Source organism: Leopardus geoffroyi, chromosome A2 (genome assembly GCF_018350155.1).
Source record: "Leopardus geoffroyi isolate Oge1 chromosome A2, O.geoffroyi_Oge1_pat1.0, whole genome shotgun sequence".
Taxonomy (NCBI): domain Eukaryota; kingdom Metazoa; phylum Chordata; class Mammalia; order Carnivora; family Felidae; genus Leopardus; species Leopardus geoffroyi.
The window spans coordinates 5,496,113-5,520,058 of record NC_059331.1 but is presented as its reverse complement, the minus strand read 5'-3'; the positions used below and the strand labels follow the sequence as shown (position 1 = coordinate 5,520,058).

The following is a 23,946-nucleotide window of genomic DNA, read 5'->3' as shown; positions in this document are numbered from 1 at the left end:
TGATACAGCATAGTTATAAACAGTTACAAAACTGTATCCAGTTTTTTTCCTGTGCAAATTTTCAGTCTTGTTTTTCCTTACAACATTTTTCCACCAAACTTTTCCCTGTGTGAATTTCATTGTTTCCGGCCATGGAAATAATTTTCGTCAGAATATGATTTTACCTTAGATAGCCTTAGCCAGTGCTAGCCTTGTTGACTCTGTTTTTGTTTGTTTGTTTGTTTGTTTTTTCCCAGTGTCAATTTTTACACGTTTGTTTCGGAGTCAGATTTTGCAAACTGCCTGTAACAGGATGGATTCTCTTTCTCTGTCTCTCCCATCCTCTTTTTCTGACCCTCCCTCCCTTTCTTTCTCAACTGCTACAATTTGAATTGTTCCCGATTAGTTCCAGTCATGGGCAATTTTGGTTTGTGATGCTAGTTTCTGTCAGTAAAAAGATCTACTCTGGATGCAATTCCAGACTGTTCTCATTTCTTGGAGCAGAGCACATCCATAGGGAAAGCTCTAGAGATCGGTACAGACAAGTTTGGGGGACAGAGAACCCGACCTCCCGAAACAGACTTATTTTCTTCTTTCTCTTTTTTTCTTTTCTTTTCTTTTTTTCTTTTCTTTTCTTTTCTTTTCTTTTCTTTTCTTTTCTTTTCTTTTTTCTTTTCTTTTCTTTTCTTTTCTTTTCTTTTCTTTTCTTTTCTTCTTTTCTTTCTTTCCTTTCCTTTTCCTTTTCCTTTTGTTTTCTTTTGTTTTCTTTCTTTTTTTTAAAGTAAGTTTTAGGGGCGCCTGGGTGGCGCAGTCGGTTAAGCGTCCGACTTCAGCCAGGTCGCGATCTCGCGGTCCGTGAGTTCGAGCCCCGCGTCGGGCTCTGGGCTGATGGCTCAGAGCCTGGAGCCTGTTTCTGATTCTGTGTCTCCCTCTCTCTCTGCCCCTCCCCCGTTCATGCTCTGTCTCTCTCTGTCCCAAAAATAAATAAACTTTGAAAAAAAAAAAATTTAAAGTAAGTTTTATGCCCAATGTGGGGCTTGAACACACGACCCTGAGATCAAGTGCTGCGTGCCAATAATCCAGCTTGGTCCAGGCAGGGGAACATAAGATCTGCGTGGGAGTGTAGTGAGCCAGCACAACACATCCAGAAGGCCAACTCCCGATTTGCCATCCAATCCTCACATAGCAGCAGGTGGCCAGGCAGGCCCTAGGGGATTCTTTGCACTGCCTTATTTATTAAAAAAAAATTTTTTTTTTAATGTTTGTTTATTTTTGAGAGAGAAACAGAGACAGAGTGCAGACAGGGGAGGGCCCGAGAGAGAGGGAGACACAGAATCCGAAGGACGCTCCAGGCTCTGAACTGTCAGCACAGAGCCCGATGCGGGGCTCAAGTTCACGGACTGCGAGATCATGACCTGAGCTGAAGTCGGACGCTCGACCTACTGGGCCACCCAGGTTTTTATCTATCTATCTATCTATCTATCTATTTATTTATTTATTTTTAATTTTTAATTTTTTTAAGATTTTATTTTACTTCATTTTTTTTTTTTTTTTGTTTTATTTATTTGTTTTGAGAGAGAAAACACATGAAGGGGGTGAGACAGAGAGAGAGAATCCCCAGCAGGCTCTGCACTGTCAGCGCAGAGCCCAACGCGGGGCTCCATCGCACGAACAGTGAGGTCGTGACCTGCACCAAAATCGAGACTCTGATGCTTAACCAGCTGAGCCACCCAGCTGCCCCTTTACACTTAAATCTTTAAGTAATCTCTACACCCGACACGAACTCACGAACCGCAAGATCATGACCCGAGCCGAAGTCAAGATGCCTAACGGAGCCACCTGGGCGCCCTGTCATTGTTGCTTTTTAAAAAACAACTACCCCTGTCCAGCTTTGCTGAGGTATAATTGACGCGTGACATTGTGTAAATTTAAGGCGTACAGGAGTTGACTGGATACATGTATATATTGCAGAATGGTGACCGCTATAGATCAGCTGGCACCTCCACGCATAACATAGTTACCATTTCTTTTGTGGTGAGAACCCTGAAGGTCTACCTGCCAGTATATAATACAGCGCCGTTAACTAGAGTCGCAATGCTATCCGGTAGGTCCCCAAGACAGATTTGTCGTCGTCACTTTGTTTCTCCCCTGAAGGCAGAGGCCCCGTACGCTAGGTGATGCTCCCGACCTTTTGAGAAAAGGCTGAGAGCGGCCGGTAAGGTGCTGGAGGGGTTATTTCTGCACTGGAGGGTACAGAACGAGGGTTTTCTTTGACAGATCGGGGCCTGGGGCAGGTCTTGGGATAAGCCAACCGCCACTTTGACACGAGTCTCCAGCCCAGGGACTCCATGTGTCCATGAAGCAATGAAGGAAGAGGACAGAGAAAGCAGGCTAGGAGAAGGTACAGAAAGAAATTAGTTAAGGGGCGCCTGGGTGGCTCAGCCGGTTAAGCGTCCGACTCTTGGTTTCGGCTCAGGTCATGATCTCACGGTTCGTGGGTTCGAGCCCCGCATCGGGCTCTGGGCTGACTGTGCGGAGCCTGCTTGGGATTCTCCCTCTCCCTCTGCCCCTCCCCCCTCGCTTTCTCTCTCTCAAAAGTAAATAAATAAACGTTAAAGAAATAGAAGTTAAAAAGGAAGAAAGCAGAAAGAGAAGAAGGATAGAAAGTTCTTCTCCCTCACAAGGGGCTTGTCACCACAGGTGGCCACGCGTGTCCCTACCTGCCTCCTGGCCACCAGGGGACCGTCCAGCTAATTCCGGTTTTTCTGAGCACCTGCTATGTGCCACACACTGGGCAGGAGACTTCCCGTTTTGTCTAATCCTCACCCCAGTCCTGCATGGCGGGGGGGGGGGCTTCTCCTCCCCCCGCTTTTCAGGCGGAGAAGTCTGTCTGCCTCTCACACTCACCGACTCAGGGTTCTTGACAAAGACCTTGGTGCTCCCCATCTGGTACTGGTCTGGATCCATGTTGACTGCCCGAAGCAGGTGCTGGACCCCCTGACGTTCATCCCCACGCCACTGTGGCCACGTCTCCGGGGTCAGGATGGCGTACCTGGAGGCAGAGGACGTGGGAGGGTTTGGAGTCCACGTCCCCGCTGGTGGATATTCTGCGGGGTGGCAGTTAGGGCCAGGGGTGGGCGGGGGCACCTCACCTCTGCAGGAACTTGGAGAATTGGCGACGGTAGGCAAAGCCAGCCCGGCGTACTCTGATGTTCTCCTTCAGGCCCAGGTACTCCACCTGGTGCTTGACCCTAAAGGGGAAGGCACTTTGAGTCCCCTGCGGGGTACTCCTGGTCCTGGGAGTGGGTGGCTGCTGCTGGGCAGGGCTGGAAGGAGCAGACGTGGGGCCCAGTGGGTCTGGATTCGCGCCGGGGGCAGTGTGGGCGGGGGGGGTGACTTCAGTGCCGGTGCCAGGGGTCAGCCTGGGAGTCAGTGCTGTGGGGGTGGGGACTCAGCTTCTGGGGAGGGAGGGGTCTGTGACAGTTCTGTGGTCAGTTCCAGAGTTCACCCTAGGGGTGCGTCCTAGGGTTTGGGGACTGAGGGGACTGGGCTAGTTCCTGGGTCATCCCTGCAGTCTGGATGGTCGTGGTCAGTGGTAGGTATAAACCCGGGGCCCTGAGGAGGTTTGCACTGGCCCTAGGGGTCGGCCCTGGTTAGTCTTGGGATGAGTCCCATGACCCTGGGCGGGTTCTGGAGGGAGGGGGTCCGTCTGGGGGCACAGGAAGTGTGGATGGGTCCAGCTGGTGGTCACCTGCTCTCCTCCCAGTCGCGGGGCTTCTTGGTCTCGTTGGGCTTGATGCAGCGGATGTAGTGGGGTGTACATCTTTTTAGCGTGGCCACCAGATCATTGGCTTGTTTCTGAGGCGGAGGAGAAGGTGGGGGCGGTGGAGCGATGGGACCCTCGGACCCTCTCTCCTCCCAGCCTGGATACAGACCCAAGAGGCAGAGACGCACGAAGTGGGGGCTGGCTCCCAGTGCACCACGGGGTCAGGTGTCCCTGGTCTGTGCATACCTCCATGAGCACACCCCGTGCAGGGTTGACAACCTCAGACGAGGAGCTCTCGTGTTCACAGCACTCAACGCTCCATCTGGCACATCACAAGTGCTCAGCAAACATTTGCGGGTGGCCAGCCGAGCGCTCAGAACACGTGCACAGAACATTTCTGCCTGTCCTTCGGGGAGCCGGTCCTCCGGGAGCAGGGAATCATGCGTGTGTGCCTGAGAGGCCAGCCTTGTGCATTTTAGTCCCTTGGAGGAGACTAGAAAGGGAATCGTCCCAGGTGGGGGGATCGGAGGGAGCGGCAGGAGAGTCCTCTGCTGTGTGATCGGGGCCAGTGACGGTGCTTCTCTGAGCCTTGGTCCCCCCGTCCCCCGGGTGGGATTAGTCCCATGCGCGGAAAGCGTCCCCGCATTTGCTGCCAGTACCGAGTGCTCGAGGCATGGTCATTAAAATGTTTTCAGGATGGGCCACCCAGTGGATCGTCGCACTATTCACTAGGTAAAAGGGGAAAGCAACCGAGGGTCCATCCACGGAGGCGCGGATAGGAAGAATGTGGCCCGTTCGTACACTGGAAGATTCTTCAGCCTTAAAAAGGAAGGCTGTCCTGACCCCAGCTACAACAGGGACGAACCTGGAGGACGTGACGCTGAGTGAGGTAAGCCAGACACAGAAGGACACGTCCTGCCTGATTCCACTCACGGGAGGTCCCTAGAGGAGTCCCGTCCGCAGGACAGAAAAGATAGTGGGAGTCGGGGGTGAGGCAGGGGGCGGGGAGCCAGTGCTCCATGGGGACAGAGTCTCAGTTTGGGAAGATGAAAAAGTCCTGGGCACGGATGGTAGGGATGGTGGCCCAGTGTGAGTGTGCTCGATGCCCCTGAGCTACGCGCTTAGCAGTGGTTAAGACGGTCCATTTTACGTATTTTCCCCCACAATCCAAGTGGCACATAGCCAAAAGGCCAAAAAATTTTTAAGATGATGGACGGTTCAGTTTGGATTTAGGGAGTCAGGGGGACATCAAGGAAGCTGGTAGAACCCCCCCTACCCCCAGAGTTGGAAGAAGACCGTGCTGGACAGAGGGTGCCAGAGAGAGGGGCAGAGGCCCCAGGACGCAGGAGAGACAGAGGCTGGGATGAGTGGAGAACCGTCCCCAGCCCTCCCCGGGCCCAGCTCCTCCCCTCCTGCCCGGGACCCACCTTGATCTTGGAGCCGGCGGTGCTGGGGCGGCCCTTCTTGTCTGCATCCAGCTTCTCAGGAAACAGCATGCGGAGGAAGGCCCTGGGCAGGGGGCACAGGGGAGTTAGAGGTGCCCTCTCCCAGAGGGGAGGCTACCTAGACGCCCGTGACCTAGAGGACGCGCTGCAAAGCGTAGTTCTCCCTGAGTGTGGGGGGTGTGATGCTGAGAACCGGGGAGTTGCTTTTGTCCTTTCGGTTTGATTTGTTTGCACCTGTTCCTTCTGCCTCGGTGACCACGCTTGGCCTGGGTAGCAACTAAAATAGAACAAAGTTAAATTAAGTACGAACACCTATCAAGGGATGCGGCATCTCCGGCAACAGGGGCAGGTCCCCTTTCGGGAACGATCCTACGTGCACAGGCTCACGTGCGTGTGCAAAGAGCCACAGACAAGGGAGCCTGCTGCTGTGACCCTGCCTGTGGTCGCCATGATGGACACAGTCACATCGCCCCTCAGCAGGGGATTGGTTAGACGCCCTGGCACATTCACAATTCTCTCCCTCATCTCCGGGGGACCTTCCCTGACCATCACAGCCCAGGATGAGTGGACTGCTCGATCGGTACATATTTGGGAAGATGAAAACGCCCTGGAATTAGAGAGTAGGGATGGTTGCCCGACGTTGTGAATGTGCCTTAAGGCCACCGAACTGTTCAGTTCCGAACGGTGAAAAGGTAAATTTTATATTGTGTGTATTTTATCACGATTAGAAAGTAAAAGAAAGTGAGGGGCGCCGGTTGAGCGTCTGACTCTTGACTTCAGCTCAGGTCATGATCTCAAGGTTCGTGCGTTCGAGCCCCGCATGGGGCTCAGCGCTGACAGTGCAGAGCCTGCTTGGGATTCTCTCTCTCCCTCTCTCTCTGTCCCTCCACTGCTAAGAGTGATGCCTACCACAATCTCCAGCCCTTTATCACCTTAGTTTTCCTTTTCAATGCTTGCTTCAGTGGATACTGGAATGGCCAGGAGAGCTTGTTAAAACACGGATGGCTGGGCCCCACCTCATCCCTCTTGAGTTTCTCATTCACACATCTGGGCTGGGGCCCCATAATTTCTAGCGAGTTCCCAGCCGATACTGCTGCTGCTGGCCCAGGAACCCTACTTTGAGAACGACCGCTCTGTCCTTTCCAATATGGCGGCCCCTGGTCACCTGTGGTTCTCGAGGCCCTTGAGACCCGGCCTGTCTAAATCATGATGCGCTGTGAGTGTTAAATCCATAGAAGATTTCACAGAGTACCACAATATGGGGAAAGAGGATGTAGTTCATCCATTCATAATTAATTCATACTCATTCATGGATAATTTTTATATGGATTATATATTGAAATGATATTTGCGGTATGTTGGGCTTAAGAAAATATTTTTTAATGTCACCTATTCACCTTTTTTACTTTCCGTATTTATTTGATTTTTACTTTAATTAATTTATTTTAAGTTTATTTATTTTGAGAGAGAGAGAGAGAGAGAGAGAGCGAGCCAGGGAGGAGTAGAGACAGAATCCCAAGCAGGCTCCAGGCTCTGAGCCATCAGCACAGAGCCCGACATGGGGCTCGAACTCACGAACCTCGAGATCATGACCTGAGCCGAAATCAAGAGTCAGACGCTTCACCGACTGAGCCACCCAGGCGCCCCCACCTTTCTACCTTTTCAGTGTGCACTAGGGAATTTAAAATTGCACACATACTGGGAATAAGGTTTGGGTGCAGTTTGGCACGAGGGATCTTTCTGGCGTGATGCAGATGTTCCCAGACGGGTAGGGGTCATGGTTGTACAATCCTACGCGCTGGCTAAAAATCCCTTCTCGAGGCGAGCGCATTTAATGGCATGCAAGTTGTACCTGGACACAGCTGTTTGAAAGTCATGATGCGTGTGGCTCGGATTCTACGTGGATGTGGGGTACGAGGGACAGTGCCGGTCTAGATCATTGGATCTCAAGTTCAAATGTGCACGTGGCCCTCGAGGAGGCATCAGGGGCGTCACGTTGAAATGCAGATTCTGATTTAGTGGGTGTGGGGTGGGGTCTGAGGTGCCGCATTTGTAGGCAGCTCCAAGGGTGTTCAGGAGCCATAATTTCAGCCTTTTACGGACCACTGTCTTACGACTCTCATGCGACACTATATTCTATTTGCCTTTTTTTTCCCCTAGTTCAACACCTGTCTCCTCGCGTGGCTCTCCACTCAGTGAGAGCAGCCGTGTTCTCCGACCTGTCCGGTCCTCCGTCCCCACAGGTTCAAATCGTGCCTGGCACACAGCAGAGCCTGGACAAATTTTTGAGGTTAAAAAGGCAAAAAATGGACGCCGGCATGCAGCTTCGGTCAGGGAGATGGGAGCCATGGGTCCATATGTGTTAACACGGAAAAATGCAGGGCGTGCTGTGTTCTCACGGTGTAACCGGGGAAACCGTCCACACCCCACGTGGATTGGGTTGGCGCAGGGGAGCACTGGATGGGCCAGAAGGAGCTCTGAGGGCTTTCCTCACTTCTTCCTGTGGGCCTCGGGGGGCTAACCAGTCACTAGAAACACCGTCCCTGTGGACAGCCACACTCACAAAGTCTGCGGCGTGATGGGAGCTCTGGGGAAGACGGAGTGGTCCCCGGCCTCCCCACAATCCCTAGGAGGATGTGTCCCCGGAGGTCACTCACTGCTCACTGGTCTGCATCAGCTCTATGAGGTCAGAGAACAGGACGTCCCGGTTCCTCTCGCAGAAGCCGTTAACATCGTAGGAGACCTGGAGGGAGACAGGGTTGGGGCGAATGCGGGGCCGAGACCTGAGGGGTGCTGCTTGCAGCCCAGGCGGTCAGGGGGCCTGTGGGGGCCTGCTCTGGGCTGACAGGATCGGGGGGTACCTATAGTTCACAATAAGGGGCAGGGGGCTCCAGCCTGGGCAGGGGGTCCCTGGGGGTGTCCGCTGACCACCGAAGGTCAGTGGGAGAGTCTGTAGTCCTGTCAATTGCGGGGTGGAAGACCGTGGCCAGGGTCAGAGGCCAGCGGATTTCTAGAGTCTTGGGTAGGGGTCCGGAGGGGGCTCCAGCCCATTTTGGAGGGTAGCGGCTTGCCGCGTAGGCCTTAAGAGTTTGAGTTGGAAGGCCGTGTCCTGGGTCAGGGGTTAGTGGGGTTTGCAGCTCAGATTGCGGGGGAGGGTCCGGTGCACGACGTGGGGTCAATGGGAGGGAGTTTCCGCCCTGTTAGTGGGAGCTGCGCTGGGAGTAAGGAGAGCTGTGACCTTGGTCGGGGGGGCCAGTGGGTTTCTGCAGGTCTGGCTGAAGGAACACGGTGGGGGCCCCAGGCCAGTTCCTGGGGGTGCGTGGGAGGGGTGGAGAAGGGGGTCGCTGGAGTTCTGCAGCTCTGACCGGGGTTCCCTGCAGGCTCCTTTCACCAGGGGGCTGGGAGGCTGCGGCCGGCCGGGGGCGGGGCACCGCGCACCTTGCCCGCGTAGTGGTGGATGACGAAGCCTGAGCTCCAGCTGTTGAAGTGCTCGTGGGTGCCCACTGCCGCCTGCAGCTTCTGCAGCAGGGTCTGGTCGGCGCCGCCGCCCGTGGCGTGCATGGTGGCGCACACGTCGTCCAGGACGCTCATGATGCCTGGGGGGCTCTGCGGGTGGGGGAGGCGGGCGGGTGGCTCAGCCTGGCGGGGGGCCCTGCCCCCATCCGGCTCCCCTGATCGCGGAGGGAGTGGAGGAGGCGGGGCTTCCACATTCAAGAGCAAAAATGGGGGGTGGGGAGTGGCTGTGGAAGCTAGCTGGGGGGGCAGGACGGGGTGAGGAACCCCACCGGGGATCCTCGCCCCTTCTCCCAGACTGGGATGACCTGGTGGGGGACCTGTCAGCCTGACCCCTTCCTCTGTCTCTGAGCAGGTTGCCATGGGGAAGGTGTTTTGTTTTGTTTTTAAAGTTTATTTATTTTGAGAGAGAGAGAGAGAGAAGGGAAGGGAGAGAGAATCCCAAGCAGGCTCCACACCATCAGCACAGAGCACATGGGGCTCAAGCTCATGAACTGTCACATCATGACCTGAGTTGAAATCAAGAGTCAGATGCTTAACCGACTGAGCCCCCCAGGGCCCCTGGGGCGGAAGGTTCGTTGAGTGAACAAGTGAAATGCAAGCAGGTGGGCAGAGCGAGTGGATGAGGTGGCTGATGGGATATTTCAGTGTGCTCCATCTGTCCCCCAGCGGGGAGCAGGGGGCCCGAAGCCCGCCTCCCCTCTCCCAGGCCCGGCTCCAGGCCGGGCAAGACCCGGACCCGCAAAGCTGACCCAGTCCTCACCAGCTTGTTTTCAATGAGGTCGCAGACGATTTTGTTGTTGAAATACTGGATGGGGGTCCAGCGGATGCCCTCCTGTACGTACTCCTCCTGGGGGAGGCACAGGGGGCGGGGGTGGGGATGGGTGTCTGGGCAGAGGGTGTCAAGGTGGGTGAAGGAGGTGTGGTGGGTGTTCCCATATCTCCCCGTCTCACCACGTAGGGCCGTCTCCAGTAACGAAGTCTGTGGCCCTGTGTGAGGCAGGCTGGAACTTCTCCCCCTGGCAGCCCTTAGCCACCGACAGACAGGAGCCGGTTCATAAATATCCTGGCTCCGTGGCTCCTGGGGTGGACCACCTCTGAGGTCCGCGCTACAGTGTCCCCCAGGGCTCAGCAGAAATTGGCCCCAATTGCCTGCAGCATAACCCGCTCATCATCATATCCTATTCTGCGCCCCCCCCCCTTTTTTTTTTAAGTGAGTCTTTCACTTCCTCTCTCCTCGCCTGATATTTGCCCTGAATCCTTGTCTCAGGCTCTGCTTCTGCAGGATGGGCAGGATGAAAATAGCAGGGGTTTTTGTTCATCTCCTGCACGGCAGTCTTCCCAGCACTGCAAACAGTGTCTGGCACACAGCAGGGTCTCAATAAATAATCGTTGGAGGAACGGACGAGGAGGCTGTTCCCCAGCCCTTGTGAACGTTAAAGAGGCAGAAAACCTCTTCCAAAGGAGATTTCATGGGGGGGTGGGGCCTGGACAGCTCAGCAGAGAGAGAGGTGGGAATGGGGGGCTGGAGGGGGGAGGGTCCCCTGGTTCCTCGGCAACCTTCATGGTCCCGCCCTCACCCCCAGTGTCCCCTGGCCCCTGGCCACCTGCTCGGCTTTCAGGGTGAGTTCGATAAAGATTTGCTGCAGCTTCTCGTTGACAAAGTTGATGCAGAACTGCTCGAAGCCATTTTTCTGCCAAGGGAGGCAAAGGGTGCTGCCTTCAGGGGCCTGATGCTGGAGGCTCCTGGGACCACTGGGCCAGCCAAGGCGCGGGGGGGTAGGGGGGTGGGGAGCAGAGGCCGAACCTGGAAGATCTCGAAGCCATAGATGTCAAGCACACCAATACTGTATTCCTCCTGGGGCTTCTGCATAGCACGGTTGATGGCCTGTAATGTGGGTGGGGACAGCAGGTGAGTGCCAGCGTGCCGCTCTCTTGCGCTCCTAGCCACGTTCCCAGGCTATGTCCCCTCATGCCTGTTCCTCTCCTGCCTTCTCCAGCTCTGTGTGTGGCACCCCCCCGCCCCCACATGAGAAACCCAGGTGTCAGAACATCCGGGTTCCTACCTTGCAAACTGGCTTTGGCCCTTGACCATTCTGCACCTCTATTTTCTCATCGTTAAAATGGGTTAATAATGGCAACTACCCTGCAGGGCTTTATACAGGAATTAAATTGGTGCGTGTAGGAACACTGAGAACCGTACCTGGCATAGACTAAGCGTCATATAATGTTGGCTACTACAGTATTGTCACCATTCCTGGCCTTGACACGTCCTGTTCCTGTCGCTCCCATCCAGTCCATCACTTTGTCCCTCTGATAGCCCCCTCGGGCCTCTCAGATGCCCCCACCCATCTCCACCCCCACAGTGCAGGCCTGGATGGTTCCAGCAGCCCCCTCCCTCCTGGGCTCGGCCAGAAGGAGCCTCCGCCCACGTCATCCATCTGACTGGCTCCTGCCCCTGCTTGATGACTCTGATGGCTGGTGACAGTCAAACCTGCCTTCCCCACTTGGTTGGTCCAAGCCCAGGTTGCTCTGGGGCAGCGCCTCTCCCCCTGCCTGGCCCCGGCGCCTCTTACCTCCACGAGAAAGTCGAAGAGCCGGGCGTAGAGCCCCTTGGCCAGGGCGTCGCGGGTGTAGGCCGCCTGCTCCACGTTGAGGGTCACATCGATGGATTCGCTGCGCCCGCCCCAGCGGCTGTCCATCTTGCGGCTGGTCAGCTTCTCCTGCAGCCGCCCGCTGTCGATGCCCAGCAGGTAGGCAGGAAAGGCCAGCACTGCCGGGCGGAGGGGGCAGCCAGTTAAGCTCTTGGGCCTCCTGCGATGCTTCTGGCACTCCCCATTTTGCCCAGTGACTCAGATACTGGCCTCGTGGGCTCTGACCCTCCTGGGGTCGAACTAGGAGGAAGCAGTTCACGCCTCCGCCCCACCGTCCCCGGAACCCACACTCACGGTCCACACTCTCCACCCGGGCGTAATTCCCGTCTTCACAGAAGCTGATGTTTCCCAAGTGCAAGATCCCGGCCACAAGCTGTAGGACCAGCTGCTGGACGTTGGGTGGGATCCCAATGACCTGCATGGCATTCTGCGGGCACAACAGGGACAGGGCCTGTGCCACGGATCCCCACCTCCGCCCTGCCCTCCTGGGTTAGGCTTCTGGGGCCACAGCACGGAGTCAGGACACCGGGATCCCTGTCCTGCCTGTTTCACCCGCTTGCTGTGTGACTTGAGGCAAGTCCCTGCCCCTCTCTGGGCCTCGGTTTCCTAGTGTGGTGGTCACTGCTCACCAGAGTCTCACTGAAGTCACTCCGGTCATCGGTGCCATCCACCTTGTAGGTGTCCGACTGGAGGTAGTAATAGTACTCGGGGGTCATGAGCCCCAGGTTCTGCCGCTGCTCCTGGGAGGCTCCTTCCAGCAGCTGGGGGGTGAGCAATGCTCATGCATCTGACGTGGGACTGCGCAGCCCCCGTGACCCTCCAGTCCTCACTGTCACAGGCTCCTGGGCACCAACCCTCCCCCACCCCACCCCACCCCGGCTCCCCTTGGGCTCTCCCCCCGCCCCAATCTCACGGCCCCTTTCCCAGCACCTGGTAATAGATGTGGAAGTTCCTCTCGTTTTCGTTCTGCATGACCACACGGGATTTCTCTAGCAGGAAGTTGGAGATCTTGCCCCCATCTGGCTCCCCGCCGCGGCTGAACTGGATCTCAAAGTACTTGCCCTGAAGCCGAGAGAGACACGTTAGACCCCCAGGGTCCCAGCGGTGCCCGGTGGGGGAGGAGTTGAGGATGGGCCTTAGGAGCCTGGCCTCTTGCACCCTCTTGCCCGTGCGACCTCAACTCTGCTCTCCACTCCCGCTTACTGGCTTTGCCTCAGCTCCTTCCCTCCCGCCTTTGTTTAAGCTGCTCCTTCTCGGCTGACTCAAGTCCACATCTGGGCATCCAGCCCTGTGCCAGGCACATAGAAGTACCTCACTTTATTGACCAGTTTCCCAGGTCTTCTATCACAACACAGAGGCCTCCACGTTCCTGGGGGATGTTGCTAGTTTCAGTGATCCTGGGTGTCTCTCCCGTGTTGTCCCTGAGCCCAGAGCAAGGGCTCCACAGCCCCTTCTTTGGCCTCTGCCAACCTCTGGGTTCTACTCTGGGCAAAGGTTGGAGGGCAGAGAAGCCCCCTTACTTCTCCTTTCTGTCGCTTCCATGCAATGATGATACACATTACATCATAGCGCTACCCAGACACCTGTAATACGTGACATATACCCATTCTGTTCTGTTGTATACTAAGTAATATGGTAATATATGTAACATATGATGTAATATATCTACACATATGTATAATATATAACATATGTAATATATGACATATATAACACATAACCTATATTACATAATATGCAATATAAAACATGATTGCATTCTTATATATGTAATATATGTATTATGTATCTATAATACATAATGTATAACATATATAACATATAATATAATATGCCATATAAAACATAATTGTGTTCTTATGTATCTATAACATATAATATATAACATATATATTACATAATATTATATGCAAAATAAAACATGATTGTGTTCTTGAGGTTCAGCCATGTTTTTGTGTGTATCAGTACTTTGAAAACACATACGGTGCGATTTCCAGTTATATAAAGTTCTAGAACAGTCGAAACTAATCTCTTGTTAAAAAAAAATAAAAAGACCCAGAGGAGTGGTTGCTCCTGGGGTGAGGTGGGAACAGAGACTGACCGAAAAAGAGGGGGGGGGCAACTTTCTGGAGCGATGGTGATGTTCTGTATGTTGATAGGGCTGTGGTTGTACAGATGCACGCATTTTTCCAAACTCTGTGCATGATCCGCTTTAATGTGTTTTGCTACATGCAAATTTTACTTTGAAAGAAATCAAAGAAAAAAAAATAAAAGAAATCGGGGCGCCTGTATGGCTCAGTCGGTTAAGCGTCAGACTCTTGGTTTCAGCTCAGGTCATGAGCTCGTGGTTTGTGAGTTTGAGGCCTGTATCGGGCTCCACACTGACAGCGCGGAGCCTGCTTGGGATTCTCTCTCTGTGCTTCCCATGCTTGTTCTCTCTTTCTCTCTCCCTCACCCCTTCTAAATAGATAAATAAGTGAAATGGAAGAGCACTGGAAATTTATATTGGACTATCATTAATGATCTGCGTGCTGAAGTGTGGAGTGGGGAGCAGAAATTATGGTGTCTGCAGTTTACTTTGTAGCTCATCAAAAAAAAAAAAACATGAACAGGGGCGCGTGGCAGGCTCAGTCGATGGAGCACACGACTCTTAATCTCAGGTCATGAGTTCAAGCCCTGCATTGAGTGTGGAGCTTACTTAAAAAAAAAAAGAAAAAATGAATGGATGGAGACATGATAAAGTAATGTTAACAACAGAACCTGGGGGGCGCCTGGGTGGCGCAGTCGGTTAAGCGTCCAACTTCAGCCAGGTCACGATCTCGCGGTCCGGGAGTTCGAGCCCCGCGTCGGGCTCTGGGCTGTTGGCTCAGAGCCTGGAGCCTGTTTCCGATTCTGTGTCTCCCTCTCTCTCTGCCCCTCCCCCGTTCATGCTCTGTCTCTCGCTGTCCCAAAAATAAATAAACGTTGAAAAAAAAAAATTAAAAAAAAACAACAGAACCTGGGAGGTGGGCAGCAGGTGCTCGCTGTGCAATTCTCCCCATTTTTCTGTGTAGTTGAGATTTTTAATAATAAACGTTGAGGAAAATACTTCAAATATAATTATATGATAAGAATGTTAGAAAATAGGGGCGCTTGGCTGGCTCATTTGGTAGAGCGTGCAACTCTTGATCTTGGGGTTGTGAGATCGAGCCCCATGTTGGACGTAGAGATTACTTAAAATTAAAAAAAAAATCTTCATTAAAAAAATCCTAAGCCATAAGATTTATATTTTATTTTAAAAAAATGTTTTCATGTTTATTTACTTTTGAGAGAGAGAGAGAGAGAGCACAAGCAGGGGAGGGGCAGGGAGAGGGGGAGACACAGAATCCAGAGCAAGCTCCAGGCTCTGAGCTGTTAGCACAGAACCTGACTCGGGGCTTGAACTCGTGAACTGCGAGATCATGACCTGAGCTGAAGTCGGATGCTCAACTGACTGAGCCACCCAGGTGCCCCAGCCATACGATTTTTAAAAAAATATTTATTTTGAGAGAGAGATGAGGGGGGTGGACAGAGAGAGACAACCCAAGTGAGCTCTGAGCTGTCAGCACAGAGTCTGTTGCAGGGCTCGAACTCACGAACTGTGAGATCATGACCTGGGCCAAAATCCAGAGTCAGACGCTTGACCGAGCCACCCAGGCACCCTCTCCCCAAATTAAAAAAATCTTAAAAAAGAATGTTAGAAAAAATACAATTAATAATATTTAGGGGAATAAAATAAATTGTATTAGCATATGGAATTTATTAAATCATTTTCATATGCGGGAATTATTGAGATCTGTGACATGGATATTAACACCATCTCCATTTTATGGATGAGAAAACAGGAGCTTCAGGAAGTTACACTGTTTTTTGTTTTTTGTTTTTTTTTTGGTCCAACCCACAAATCTAAATAGTGGTAGAATCAGACCATAACTCCAGATCCGTTGACCTATTCTGTCTTCTGTTAGGCTCAGCGTAACACCTGACGGAAGGAAGAAGCCCAAGAACGATTTGTTAAAAGAAACAACGGATGAGAGAATAAATCGGGAACTGAAATGTGAATAGGAACAGACGTAGCATGATTGCAGCCAAGGAAATATGGAAGCATGTTACACAGCCAAGTCAAGGAAGTCAAGGCCACTACAGTTCAGCTGACGGGGGAATCTTTTTCAGATGGACCATGAGCAGGAAGTGAGTCTCCCATCCAGGAGCAGGTAGTTCCTGTATTGCTGGGAATACACGAGTGCGTGTGCGTGTGCGTGTGCGGAGGGAGCCCTTGCTCCAAAGCAGGGCTGCGGACTCACAAAGCGGCTGGAATTGTTGTTGCGCACGGTCTTGGCATTGCCGAAGGCCTCTAGCAGTGGGTTTGACTGCAGGATGATATCCTTCACATGCTGTGGGCAGAGGCGGGTGGAGGTGGGAGGAGGTCAGGATGAGGTCGGCGGTCCTGGGGGTTCATTACTGTGCACGTGGGGAGACCCGGCCCATCCTTCCACTCTCCCCTCACCTGGACCTTCTGGCCCCCGCCGGAGACCTTGGAGATGTAGCCCATGATGTATTTGGCTGCCACCGTCTTCCCTGCTCCACTCTCTCCACTGGGGGGCGGGGAGGGGGGTGGTGGGTGAGGGAGAGAATGATCAGCAGCCAGCAGGGAGGGGGGTTGGGGGGGAATAAGTACCCTTTCTGGTGCCTGCTCATTCATTCATTCATTCGTTCGTTCCCTACCGTGTGCCAGGCACCATATCAGATTCCGGGGAAGCAATAGTGAAAAAACAGAGAAACAGCCCTGCCGTCTCAGAGCTGACATTTAGAATGCGCGACAGACAATAACATAATGAATAAATAAACATATCCTGGGTCAGCTGGTGACAAAGTGAAGCGGGACCAGGGGGCAAGGAGGGACGGCAAGGTCTGTTTGGATCAGGAGCTCTGCGCAAACCTCCTCGGGGCTGGTGAGGCTGTTGTGGGGCCTGGGCAGGAAGGTTATGGGCACCGCCGTCCCCCGCCCCCTCCCCCCCTCCGTACCTGATGATGACACACTGGTTCTCGCAGTCAATGAGCATGTTCCGGTACATGTTGTCCGTGAGGGCATAGATGTGCGGGGGATTCTCGTACTGAGCCTGGGGGAGAAGGTCAGGCCTGAGCGTGGCGCTGGGGGCCAGGGGTCCTGGGGCTGCGCCTCCCCCACCGGCCCCAGCCTCACCGCGCCCTGGTAGAGGTCGATCTCGCGGTCGGTGAAGTAAGGCATCTGCTTGAAGGGGTTTACGGAGATAAGCACAGAGCCGATGTAGGTCTGGGGTGTGGTGTGGTTAAGGGCGGTGCAGTGGCCGGGCTGGCTTGGCTCCCCCTGCGCCCCTGTCCCTTAATCCTAAGCCCCTGCGGCCTCCAGAGCCCCCTTGCTCAGAGGAAGAGATGGGGCTACGGAGACGTGCCCTGGGACCCGGGGGGAAGACAGGCCTGGGTCCGGAAAGGGGAGACGCGCTGTGGCTGAGCTACCCAGGGCAGAGGGGGTAGTGGGGGCCAGAGCCCCGCCGTCGCGGCCTGTGTCCCCTCCCCCGACCCGGCGCGCTCCCATCCCCCCCCCCCCCCCCCCCCCCCCGCTCTGATCGTTTGCCCTGGCGTCTGTCGGTCCCCTCTGTGCTGCCGTCCCCCTGCCACTCTTCCCACCCCTCCTCCGTCTGCCCGCCGGTCGGTCACCCTCCCGCCCCTGTCGCCGTCTTCTGCCCGCCCCCGCCCGGGGCCCAGGGTACAAAGATGTAGTCGTCCATGAAGCGCTTGCGGAGGTTGCCCACGATGGCGTCCTCGGTGATCTGTGGCAACAGCACCATGTCGTCCACGCCGCTCTGCTTCACGTTGTGGCTCTGCCAGTGGAAGCGCTCCTTGCTGCCCTGGGGTGGGGGGTGGCCAGGCGGGGGGTGAGCCCCTGCAGAGGGGATGCGGGGGGGGGGGGGCGGGGGAGGGGGGTGTGACGCCTCCGTGCCCCCCGCCCGGCTGGCCTCCGTCACCAGCTTCTGACTCTGCACCTCGGCCACCTGCCTGCGTCCTTCCCCACTTCGGGGACACCAGGAGAGGCGGGCGAGGTCGAGAGCAGGCTCCTGCCCCCAAGGAGGGGGGCTCTGTTCTCGGTCCCTCCACCTGGTGTCGCACTGTCATGGAGGGGACCCTGGTGCCAGGCAGCTGTTGCAGGGGGGAAGTCAGGAGTGGGGGGAGGCTTGCTGGGCAGGGGGGCGGGGGCCTCGCGTCCTTCTCACTTCTTCAGACTTCCTGCCCCTCGCTTCTCCAGACCCCTCTCCCTGCCCAGGCCCAGGCTGAGTCCCTGACTTCTCCAGGGCATTTGACCCGCTGCCCACCCCTTCCACCCCTAGGTGGCCTCCTTCCTCCCACTCTCCTCCTCCTCTCTCATGGTCATGCACGCTAGCCTGTCACATCCGTGACCTCTGCCCTCTGTGCCCAGCCAGGAGCCTGTTCCTCCGCCCCCACAGCTTTCCCTTCTCATTTCCTTCCTCAGTTTTTTTTTTTCTTTTCAATCAGGTGAGACTTTCTTTCAGCCCCAGGGAGAGGACTCAGATAGAGGCTCCCCCAAAAGACCCCTCCTCCAGGAAGCCTGCCTGGAACGTTTTCCCTTTTCAGCCTGACTGAACTCATCCAGTGCCTTGGACACTTAAACATACTGGCTGTCTCAGGTGCACTCGAGGGTCAGCGTACCCCTGCCGTGGAGGAGTCTGGCAGACCTGTGAGTGATGGCGGCCTGGAGCTTCCCCGGCAGATGTTCTCATGCCTGGATAAGATGCCCCCTTCCTCCAGGAAGCCCCTCATGCCCAGACCAGGAGCTCTTGGAGGGCAGGGCCTGGGACTGAGCCCTTTCTCAGCTCTGGCAGGAATCACCCGATGGAGGAACAAGGAACGAGGGCAGAGAAAGAAATCCAGATTTGGCAGGGGGAGGTGGGGGAACCCCAAGAGCAAAGGATGCTGGGAACCAAAATCAAGTCTTCAAAGAGGACCCGTGTTTTGCCAGGCAGGTTCCAGGGAAGGGAGAGGGGAGACGCAGGAAGGGATCAAGCAGGAGGGTCACTGTCGTGTGGCCGCTGTAGGGCAGAGGTGGGTGAGGGGCCACAGTCTCTCCTGGGGACACTGGGGGGTTCCTGCGCAGGGGAAGTGCGAGGTCAGATCCTGGACATGCCATCAGCCAGAGCGGGGTTCACCGATGGATGCCACAGGCAGTAAACGAGCCCGGTTCTTGGTGGGGGGTAGATCTGGGCTCTCATCCCGGCTGGGTGATCCAACACCGCTCTGAGCCTCAGTGGCCCCATCCATAAAATGGCAGCAGCATGCTCACTTTCAAGGCTGACGTGACGGAGGAACTGCTCTGGGGTGCCCAAACCGGAGTGGCGTGAGGGGCCCTGTGCTCCTCTGCAACGCACGCGGTTGTGAGGACAGGCCCCGGGGGCAGAACTGACATTCCCCAAGCACTTAGGACTGGCTGAAGCTGGGAGGCCAGGGGCAAAGCCCGCCACCCTCACTGCAGCTCAGGGGGCTCTAGGGACAGAGGCTTGGCAACTGCCTGAGGCTCGACTACGCACATAACTACATTGTTTCCAGGGGTGTGGGATTCCACCCTGGGCTCCGCCTGAGAGCAAAGGCCAGGCCCTTGTATCCACACGCTGGAGTGGCTGGGCCCCAGGGGCTGTTTGGGTGGGACTTGAGTTCGAGAAGGGCTTTGCTCAGGAGCTGGGAGAAAAGCTGCAGCAGGCGAGGCGAAGTAGCCAGGCCAAGGTGCAGAGAAGCAGGAGCTGAGAGCAGAGGAGGGAGTGGGGGGCTGGGGAGGGGGGTTTGGGCTTGAACGCCCCTCGCTGCTTCCAGCCTGAGGTCAGTGGTCAGAGTGGTAGTTTCATATGGCACGTCTGGTCTCCCCGCTCTGCTCTGCGGCTGAAAACCTGTCTGTGGCTTCCCGTCACTCTCCCATCCATCTGGTCCACAAAGGATTCTGGCGCGCCTACTGCGTGCTGGTGACCTGGCCCCCCTCCCGCCACCCCCCCCACCCCCACCCCGGGTAAACCTCCTTTGGTCCCTAACCTCAGTGCCTCCAAGCTGTGCTGATGCCCAGGCCTCTGCTCAGAGCATCCTTCCTGCCTGGTGGGTGCCTTCACACTTGGCTCAGGTGACATTTCCTGTGAGAAGGCCTCCCTGACCCCAGGCCACGCTGAGGATCCCCGCAGCTCCCCGGGTGTCCCTCACCACAGCCCTGTCCCCGCTCTGGACATCCTGCACACTGGCCACATCTTCGGGTGTGGAAGTTCCCGAGGGCAGGGGCTCGGGCAAATGCCGGGCTGAACCCGGCCTCGGGGCTCTTTTGAAAGAATGAGTGGAAAAGTGAGGCAGCGCTTGGATGAATGGAGGGGAGGTCAACCAGGGCCAGGGGCTGAAGGGCCTTGAATGCCAAGCCAAGGAACTCAGACTTCATCGTCAGCAGCTTGGAGCGTTCTCAGCAGGGCCCTGATGCTCTTGGGGACACTTTAAGAGTTGTGGGAGCAAATGGGGCGGCCTGGGTGGCTCAGCCGGTTAAGCGTCCGACTTTGGCTCAGGTCACGATCTCACGGTTTGTGAGATCGAGTCCCGTATCGGGCTCTGTGCTGACAGCTCAGAGCCTGCTTCACATCCTCTGTCTCCCTCTCTCTCGGCCCCTGCTGTGCTCACGTGTGCTGTCTGTGTCTCTCAAAAATAAATGAAACTTAAAAAATAAAAAAAGAATTGGGGAGCATTTTTGATTGTCCCGGGGATGGACACTGTCTGGCATTGTAAGCGGGCTGCAGCTACCAATGTGCACACAAATAATCGCCCTGATCAGAGCCCCCACTGCTCCCCACCAGACGCTCATTCACGCGATGTAACTGTTAGTAACCACTGGGAGGTAGAGCCAACTTCTATCTTATGCATAGACAGAAAATAGATGTATTTTTTTTTTTTTTTTTGCCTCGGCATCTTCCAGCAATGCAACTACCCTGTGTCAAGGGGGATTTTAATTTCATTCAGATTTCACTAAGACTTGTTCAGCAGTAAGAAAAAAACAAAAAACCTCGATGTTTATTTTTGAGAGAGAGAGAGACAGAGTGTGAGCAGGGGAGGGGCAGAGAGAGAGGGAGAATCCCAAGCAGGCTCCAGGCTCTGAGCCGTCAGCACAGAGCCCGACGCGGGGCTCGAACTCCTGTGGTGTTAGTGTGGCCGATACGTCCCTTGACATCAGCCTGTGAGTGGGGCCGTCCGCTCACTGAGATAGACCTGGGTCCCCGTGTGAATCCCTGGTGGCTCGGGGGGCTCGGCTGTGGGCCACCGGCCTGAGCACTTTTCCTCTCTATGTGCATATAGAGAGTGCAAATGACTTCGCATTCTAGGAGATGGCGTTGATTATTATGATTTGTTTACTTTTGATTAAGTAGGCTCCACACCCAACGTGGGGCTTGAACTCATGACGCTGAGATCAAGAGTCACATGCTCTACTGCCTGAACCAGCCAGGCGTCCCCCACGTGAATTATTTTTGGAAGGATGGGAGTCCATGTGTTTCACTGTCCGTGAATTTCTTTTCTTTACTTTTTAAACGTTATTTATTTATTTTGACAGAGAGCCAGCACAAGCAGGGGAGGGGCAGAGAGAGAGGGGGAGAGAGGATCCCAAGCAGGCTCGGCACGGTCGGTGCAGAACCCAATGCGGGGCTCGAACCCACGAGCTGTGAGATCGTGACCTGAGCCAAAATCAAGAGTCGGACGCCTAACTGGCTGAGCCACCCAGGCGCTCCTGTCTGTGAATTTCATTTCAGGGCTTCAAGGGGGGTGGGGGGGGGCCTGCCATGATGTTTGTTATAAGAAGGGGGTGCTGGATGCACTAGGAACCCCGGGGTGCTGTGGGCAGGGCAGTGGGGAGGACAGAGTTGTGCCAGCTGCGTTGTGCGGGGGTCAGAGAGGGTGCCTACGACAGGGGCTGAGCAGGGCGTTAGCTGGGAGGTTGGAGGCAGCCGGGGCGGGTGAGACCCGGAGATGACAAGGGCGAGTTGGCCGAAACAGGGAGTCATGCTACCAAAGAGTGCCCAAGCTCACCGGAGACAGAGGGGCCCCCTGGAGAGTGCTGGTGACCTCATTCAGCAGTCAGATTGGGAGGTCAGGAGGTGTAGACGGGGGAGTGAGGACGGCTCTCAGACAGTCTGGCTGAGAAGGGGAAGAGGGCAAGAGGCTGTGGGGAGCCGTGGGGTCAGCGGGCGTGTTTCCCGTTTTGAAGATGGGGAGACCCGAGTGCGTTGGCGAGGAGAGAGGATGAAATCGGGGAGCAAAGGGGTATTATTCACGGACTGGTGTCATTCAGGGGCCACAGGCGGAGCTGGGGGGAGGCCTACTCTTTCTCTGAGCCAGCAGTGGGTGGGGAAGTGAGTGGGTGGGGACGTACGGGGGGTACAGGAAGTGGATCCTCTCTCTGAAGACCTCTGAGGAGTGGGGTTTTGGGTGGTAACTATGGAAACAATAGCGAACACCCCACTGGGGTTTACCGTGTGCCACACTGTGGGCTAGGCTTTTTCCGTGAACGATCTCACTGAACCGTCCTGCACATGCTGAGGTCAGTACTATGACCGGGCCCGCTTTGTGGAAGAGGAAACTACAGCACAGAAAGGTTAGCTGTCCTCCCCAGGGCCACACAGCAGGAAGGGAGGACCTTGAAGACGACTGGAGAGGCTGTCGGCTACCCTTAGCCCAGTCCGGGGCAGAGGCGGCCGGGGTCGGTGTTTTCAGATCAGAGACAAGGTTGGTCCTGACCAGGGTTTCCCCCAGTGGGTTAACCTGGTCTCTGGGCTCCTGGGCCCCTCAAGCTGGGCCGAGCGAGACCCGACACCATTTCCTTGCTCTGAGGTCAGAGGCCCTGATGCTGGCTGTGTCTGGCTCTCTTGGCCCCAAGGACTTGGTTCCTCTTCCTGTCCCTTCCGTCTTCCCCCATCCAGCTGAGTGGTCCTCTGCCTCTTGCAGCCACTGACATTTTCCCCCTCTGTGTCCTGCCCTGGGCACTGGAAACCCCCACACCCACTCCTACCCGCCTCCCCCTCCGCCCCCCACGGTGACAAATCTGTGGGCTGTTTGTAGTGGAGGAAGAGAGAGTTTTGCTCAGGTGAGTACAGCGTGTGGAAGGACGGTCAAGAGTTTTGGCGTGGGACCAGGTGGGTGTGAGGCCTGCGGAGCCCACTTCACGGCTCCAAGCCTCAGTTTTCCCCTCCGTAAAATGGGTTCCATGACAAACCTCCTCCGTGGGTTGTCTGAGGGGAGTAAATGAGCCAGTGCAGAGAAGAAATACACTAGATGCCTCGGAAAATGGCAGCCGGCGACCCCAGGCGCATGTCGAGGAAGTGATCAGTGATTGATGCAGGATACAGGAGCTGGCCCATAGACGCTTGTTGAGTCAGTGAATGAATGGGTGAAATACCACTGGGATGAGACCGTCGCTTGCCCTGCGTCACGGGTGCCCGTCTCTCTGGGGCTCCCAAGTCTCCGTGGACCAAGTGTGTTTCTAAGTCCCTTCTTTGGGGGTGGGGGTGCAATGAAGAGGTTGCGGTCACAGTTGACCACAAGCTAAGTATGACTCAACCCGATGGGGCTCTTGTGAAAGAGAGTCCGGGCTGGGGGGGAGGTGGGAGGTTCTTCAGAGAGACTCCCCCCCAGTCTAAGGTGGACGGCTTGGGGAGCACAGCTTCCAGCTTCTTTGGGATGGACGTTCTAGGCCCAAATGAGGCTGGAGGGATGGGCAGCCTGGGGCATGGTGGGGGGGGGAAGGCACCCCCAGACCCTCGCAGCCCCTCATCGGGTAGGGCGGAGCAAGAGATCGCAGGTCAAGGGGGCTGTTAAAAGCGTGACCTTAGGAGTCACGGGGTTGAAATCCCCTGCCGCTTTTGGGTCGTGCGGCAATTCACCTAATCTCCCTGCCTCCGTTGTCTCATCTGGACAATGGGAACACTGACCTCACGGGGCGGCTAGCTGCACGGATTCAGCGAGGCCAAGGGTGTGAAGCAGACCCACTAGCCTTTCTCACCACTGCCAGGGGCAGGGGCAGGCTCGAGCTGGCCAGTCCCCCGGGCTCAGGGCACAAGGCCAGGAGGAAGGGCTGGATGAGGGAGCTTTTGCAACTCGCCCTAACTGCTCTGGCCTCCCTGCTCCTGGGCGGTGATGAGAAGAGCCTCAGACAGGAGAGAACAACGAAACAGCCATTTCCTTCCTCGTTGGGGTCCTGTGAGCTGTGGTCGCCAGCAGGGAGGAGGTATGACATTGCCATGCAGCACAGCCCCCCAGCCACAGCCCCCGGTGTGTCCCTGGAGCCTTGGTCCTGTCCTCCCCCAAACTCGGTGGGGTTCTGGGGCCACGCCCTGCATCCCTGCACCGTGCAAACAGCATTCTCGCCTCCAAAGGCTCTTGAGGTCCCCCTTCCCTTGGGGGGAGGGCTCTCGGTGTCCATTTGGCCTAGCTGGAGGCCCTTCTCCTCTGGGGACAGGTGGGGACTCTTGTCCTTCTGCGGTCTTCCACCCGAACTCTCTCTTGGGCCCCTGGC

At 55.6% G+C, this 23,946-nt stretch overlaps 1 protein-coding gene and 1 long non-coding RNA gene across 15 annotated transcripts in view; one reads left to right on the top strand and one right to left on the bottom strand.

Moving 5' to 3' along the window:
* The window catches only part of LOC123605223, a 63,965-nt gene that overhangs the window by 8,527 nt on the left and 31,492 nt on the right, over window positions 1-23,946 (top strand). For 5 of the 13 annotated variants that reach the window (XR_006715668.1, XR_006715666.1, XR_006715656.1 and 2 more), the window contains exons 1-5: window positions 1,902-2,380; window positions 4,478-4,634; window positions 15,344-15,566; window positions 17,907-18,108; window positions 23,576-23,658. This is a non-coding gene — a long non-coding RNA (uncharacterized LOC123605223). Of the gene's footprint in view, window positions 1-1,386; window positions 1,435-1,764; window positions 1,879-1,901; window positions 2,381-4,477; window positions 4,635-15,343; window positions 15,593-17,906; window positions 18,109-23,575; window positions 23,659-23,946 lie in introns of those variants that run through there. The other 8 variants (XR_006715662.1, XR_006715663.1, XR_006715660.1 and 5 more) reach the window with 6 other exon arrangements.
* MYO1F (myosin IF) overlaps window positions 1-23,946 on the bottom strand; it is a 32,968-nt gene that overhangs the window by 6,725 nt on the left and 2,297 nt on the right. For both annotated transcript variants that reach the window (XR_006715655.1, XM_045491792.1), the window contains exons 2-19: window positions 17,126-17,263; window positions 16,579-16,668; window positions 16,401-16,495; window positions 15,883-15,970; window positions 15,680-15,769; window positions 12,288-12,419; window positions 11,987-12,118; window positions 11,652-11,784; window positions 11,280-11,476; window positions 10,511-10,591; window positions 10,311-10,397; window positions 9,467-9,553; window positions 8,629-8,796; window positions 7,848-7,933; window positions 5,173-5,254; window positions 3,731-3,837; window positions 3,132-3,230; window positions 2,887-3,031 (exon numbers count right to left, since the gene is read on the bottom strand). Coding sequence is in view for 1 of the 2 variants with exons in the window: in XM_045491792.1 (XP_045347748.1) it covers window positions 2,887-3,031; window positions 3,132-3,230; window positions 3,731-3,837; window positions 5,173-5,254; window positions 7,848-7,933; window positions 8,629-8,796; window positions 9,467-9,553; window positions 10,311-10,397; window positions 10,511-10,591; window positions 11,280-11,476; window positions 11,652-11,784; window positions 11,987-12,118; window positions 12,288-12,419; window positions 15,680-15,769; window positions 15,883-15,970; window positions 16,401-16,495; window positions 16,579-16,668; window positions 17,126-17,263 (2,037 nt within the window). In the remaining variant the exon portion in view is untranslated. The remainder of the gene's footprint in view (window positions 1-2,886; window positions 3,032-3,131; window positions 3,231-3,730; window positions 3,838-5,172; window positions 5,255-7,847; window positions 7,934-8,628; window positions 8,797-9,466; window positions 9,554-10,310; window positions 10,398-10,510; window positions 10,592-11,279; window positions 11,477-11,651; window positions 11,785-11,986; window positions 12,119-12,287; window positions 12,420-15,679; window positions 15,770-15,882; window positions 15,971-16,400; window positions 16,496-16,578; window positions 16,669-17,125; window positions 17,264-23,946) is intronic.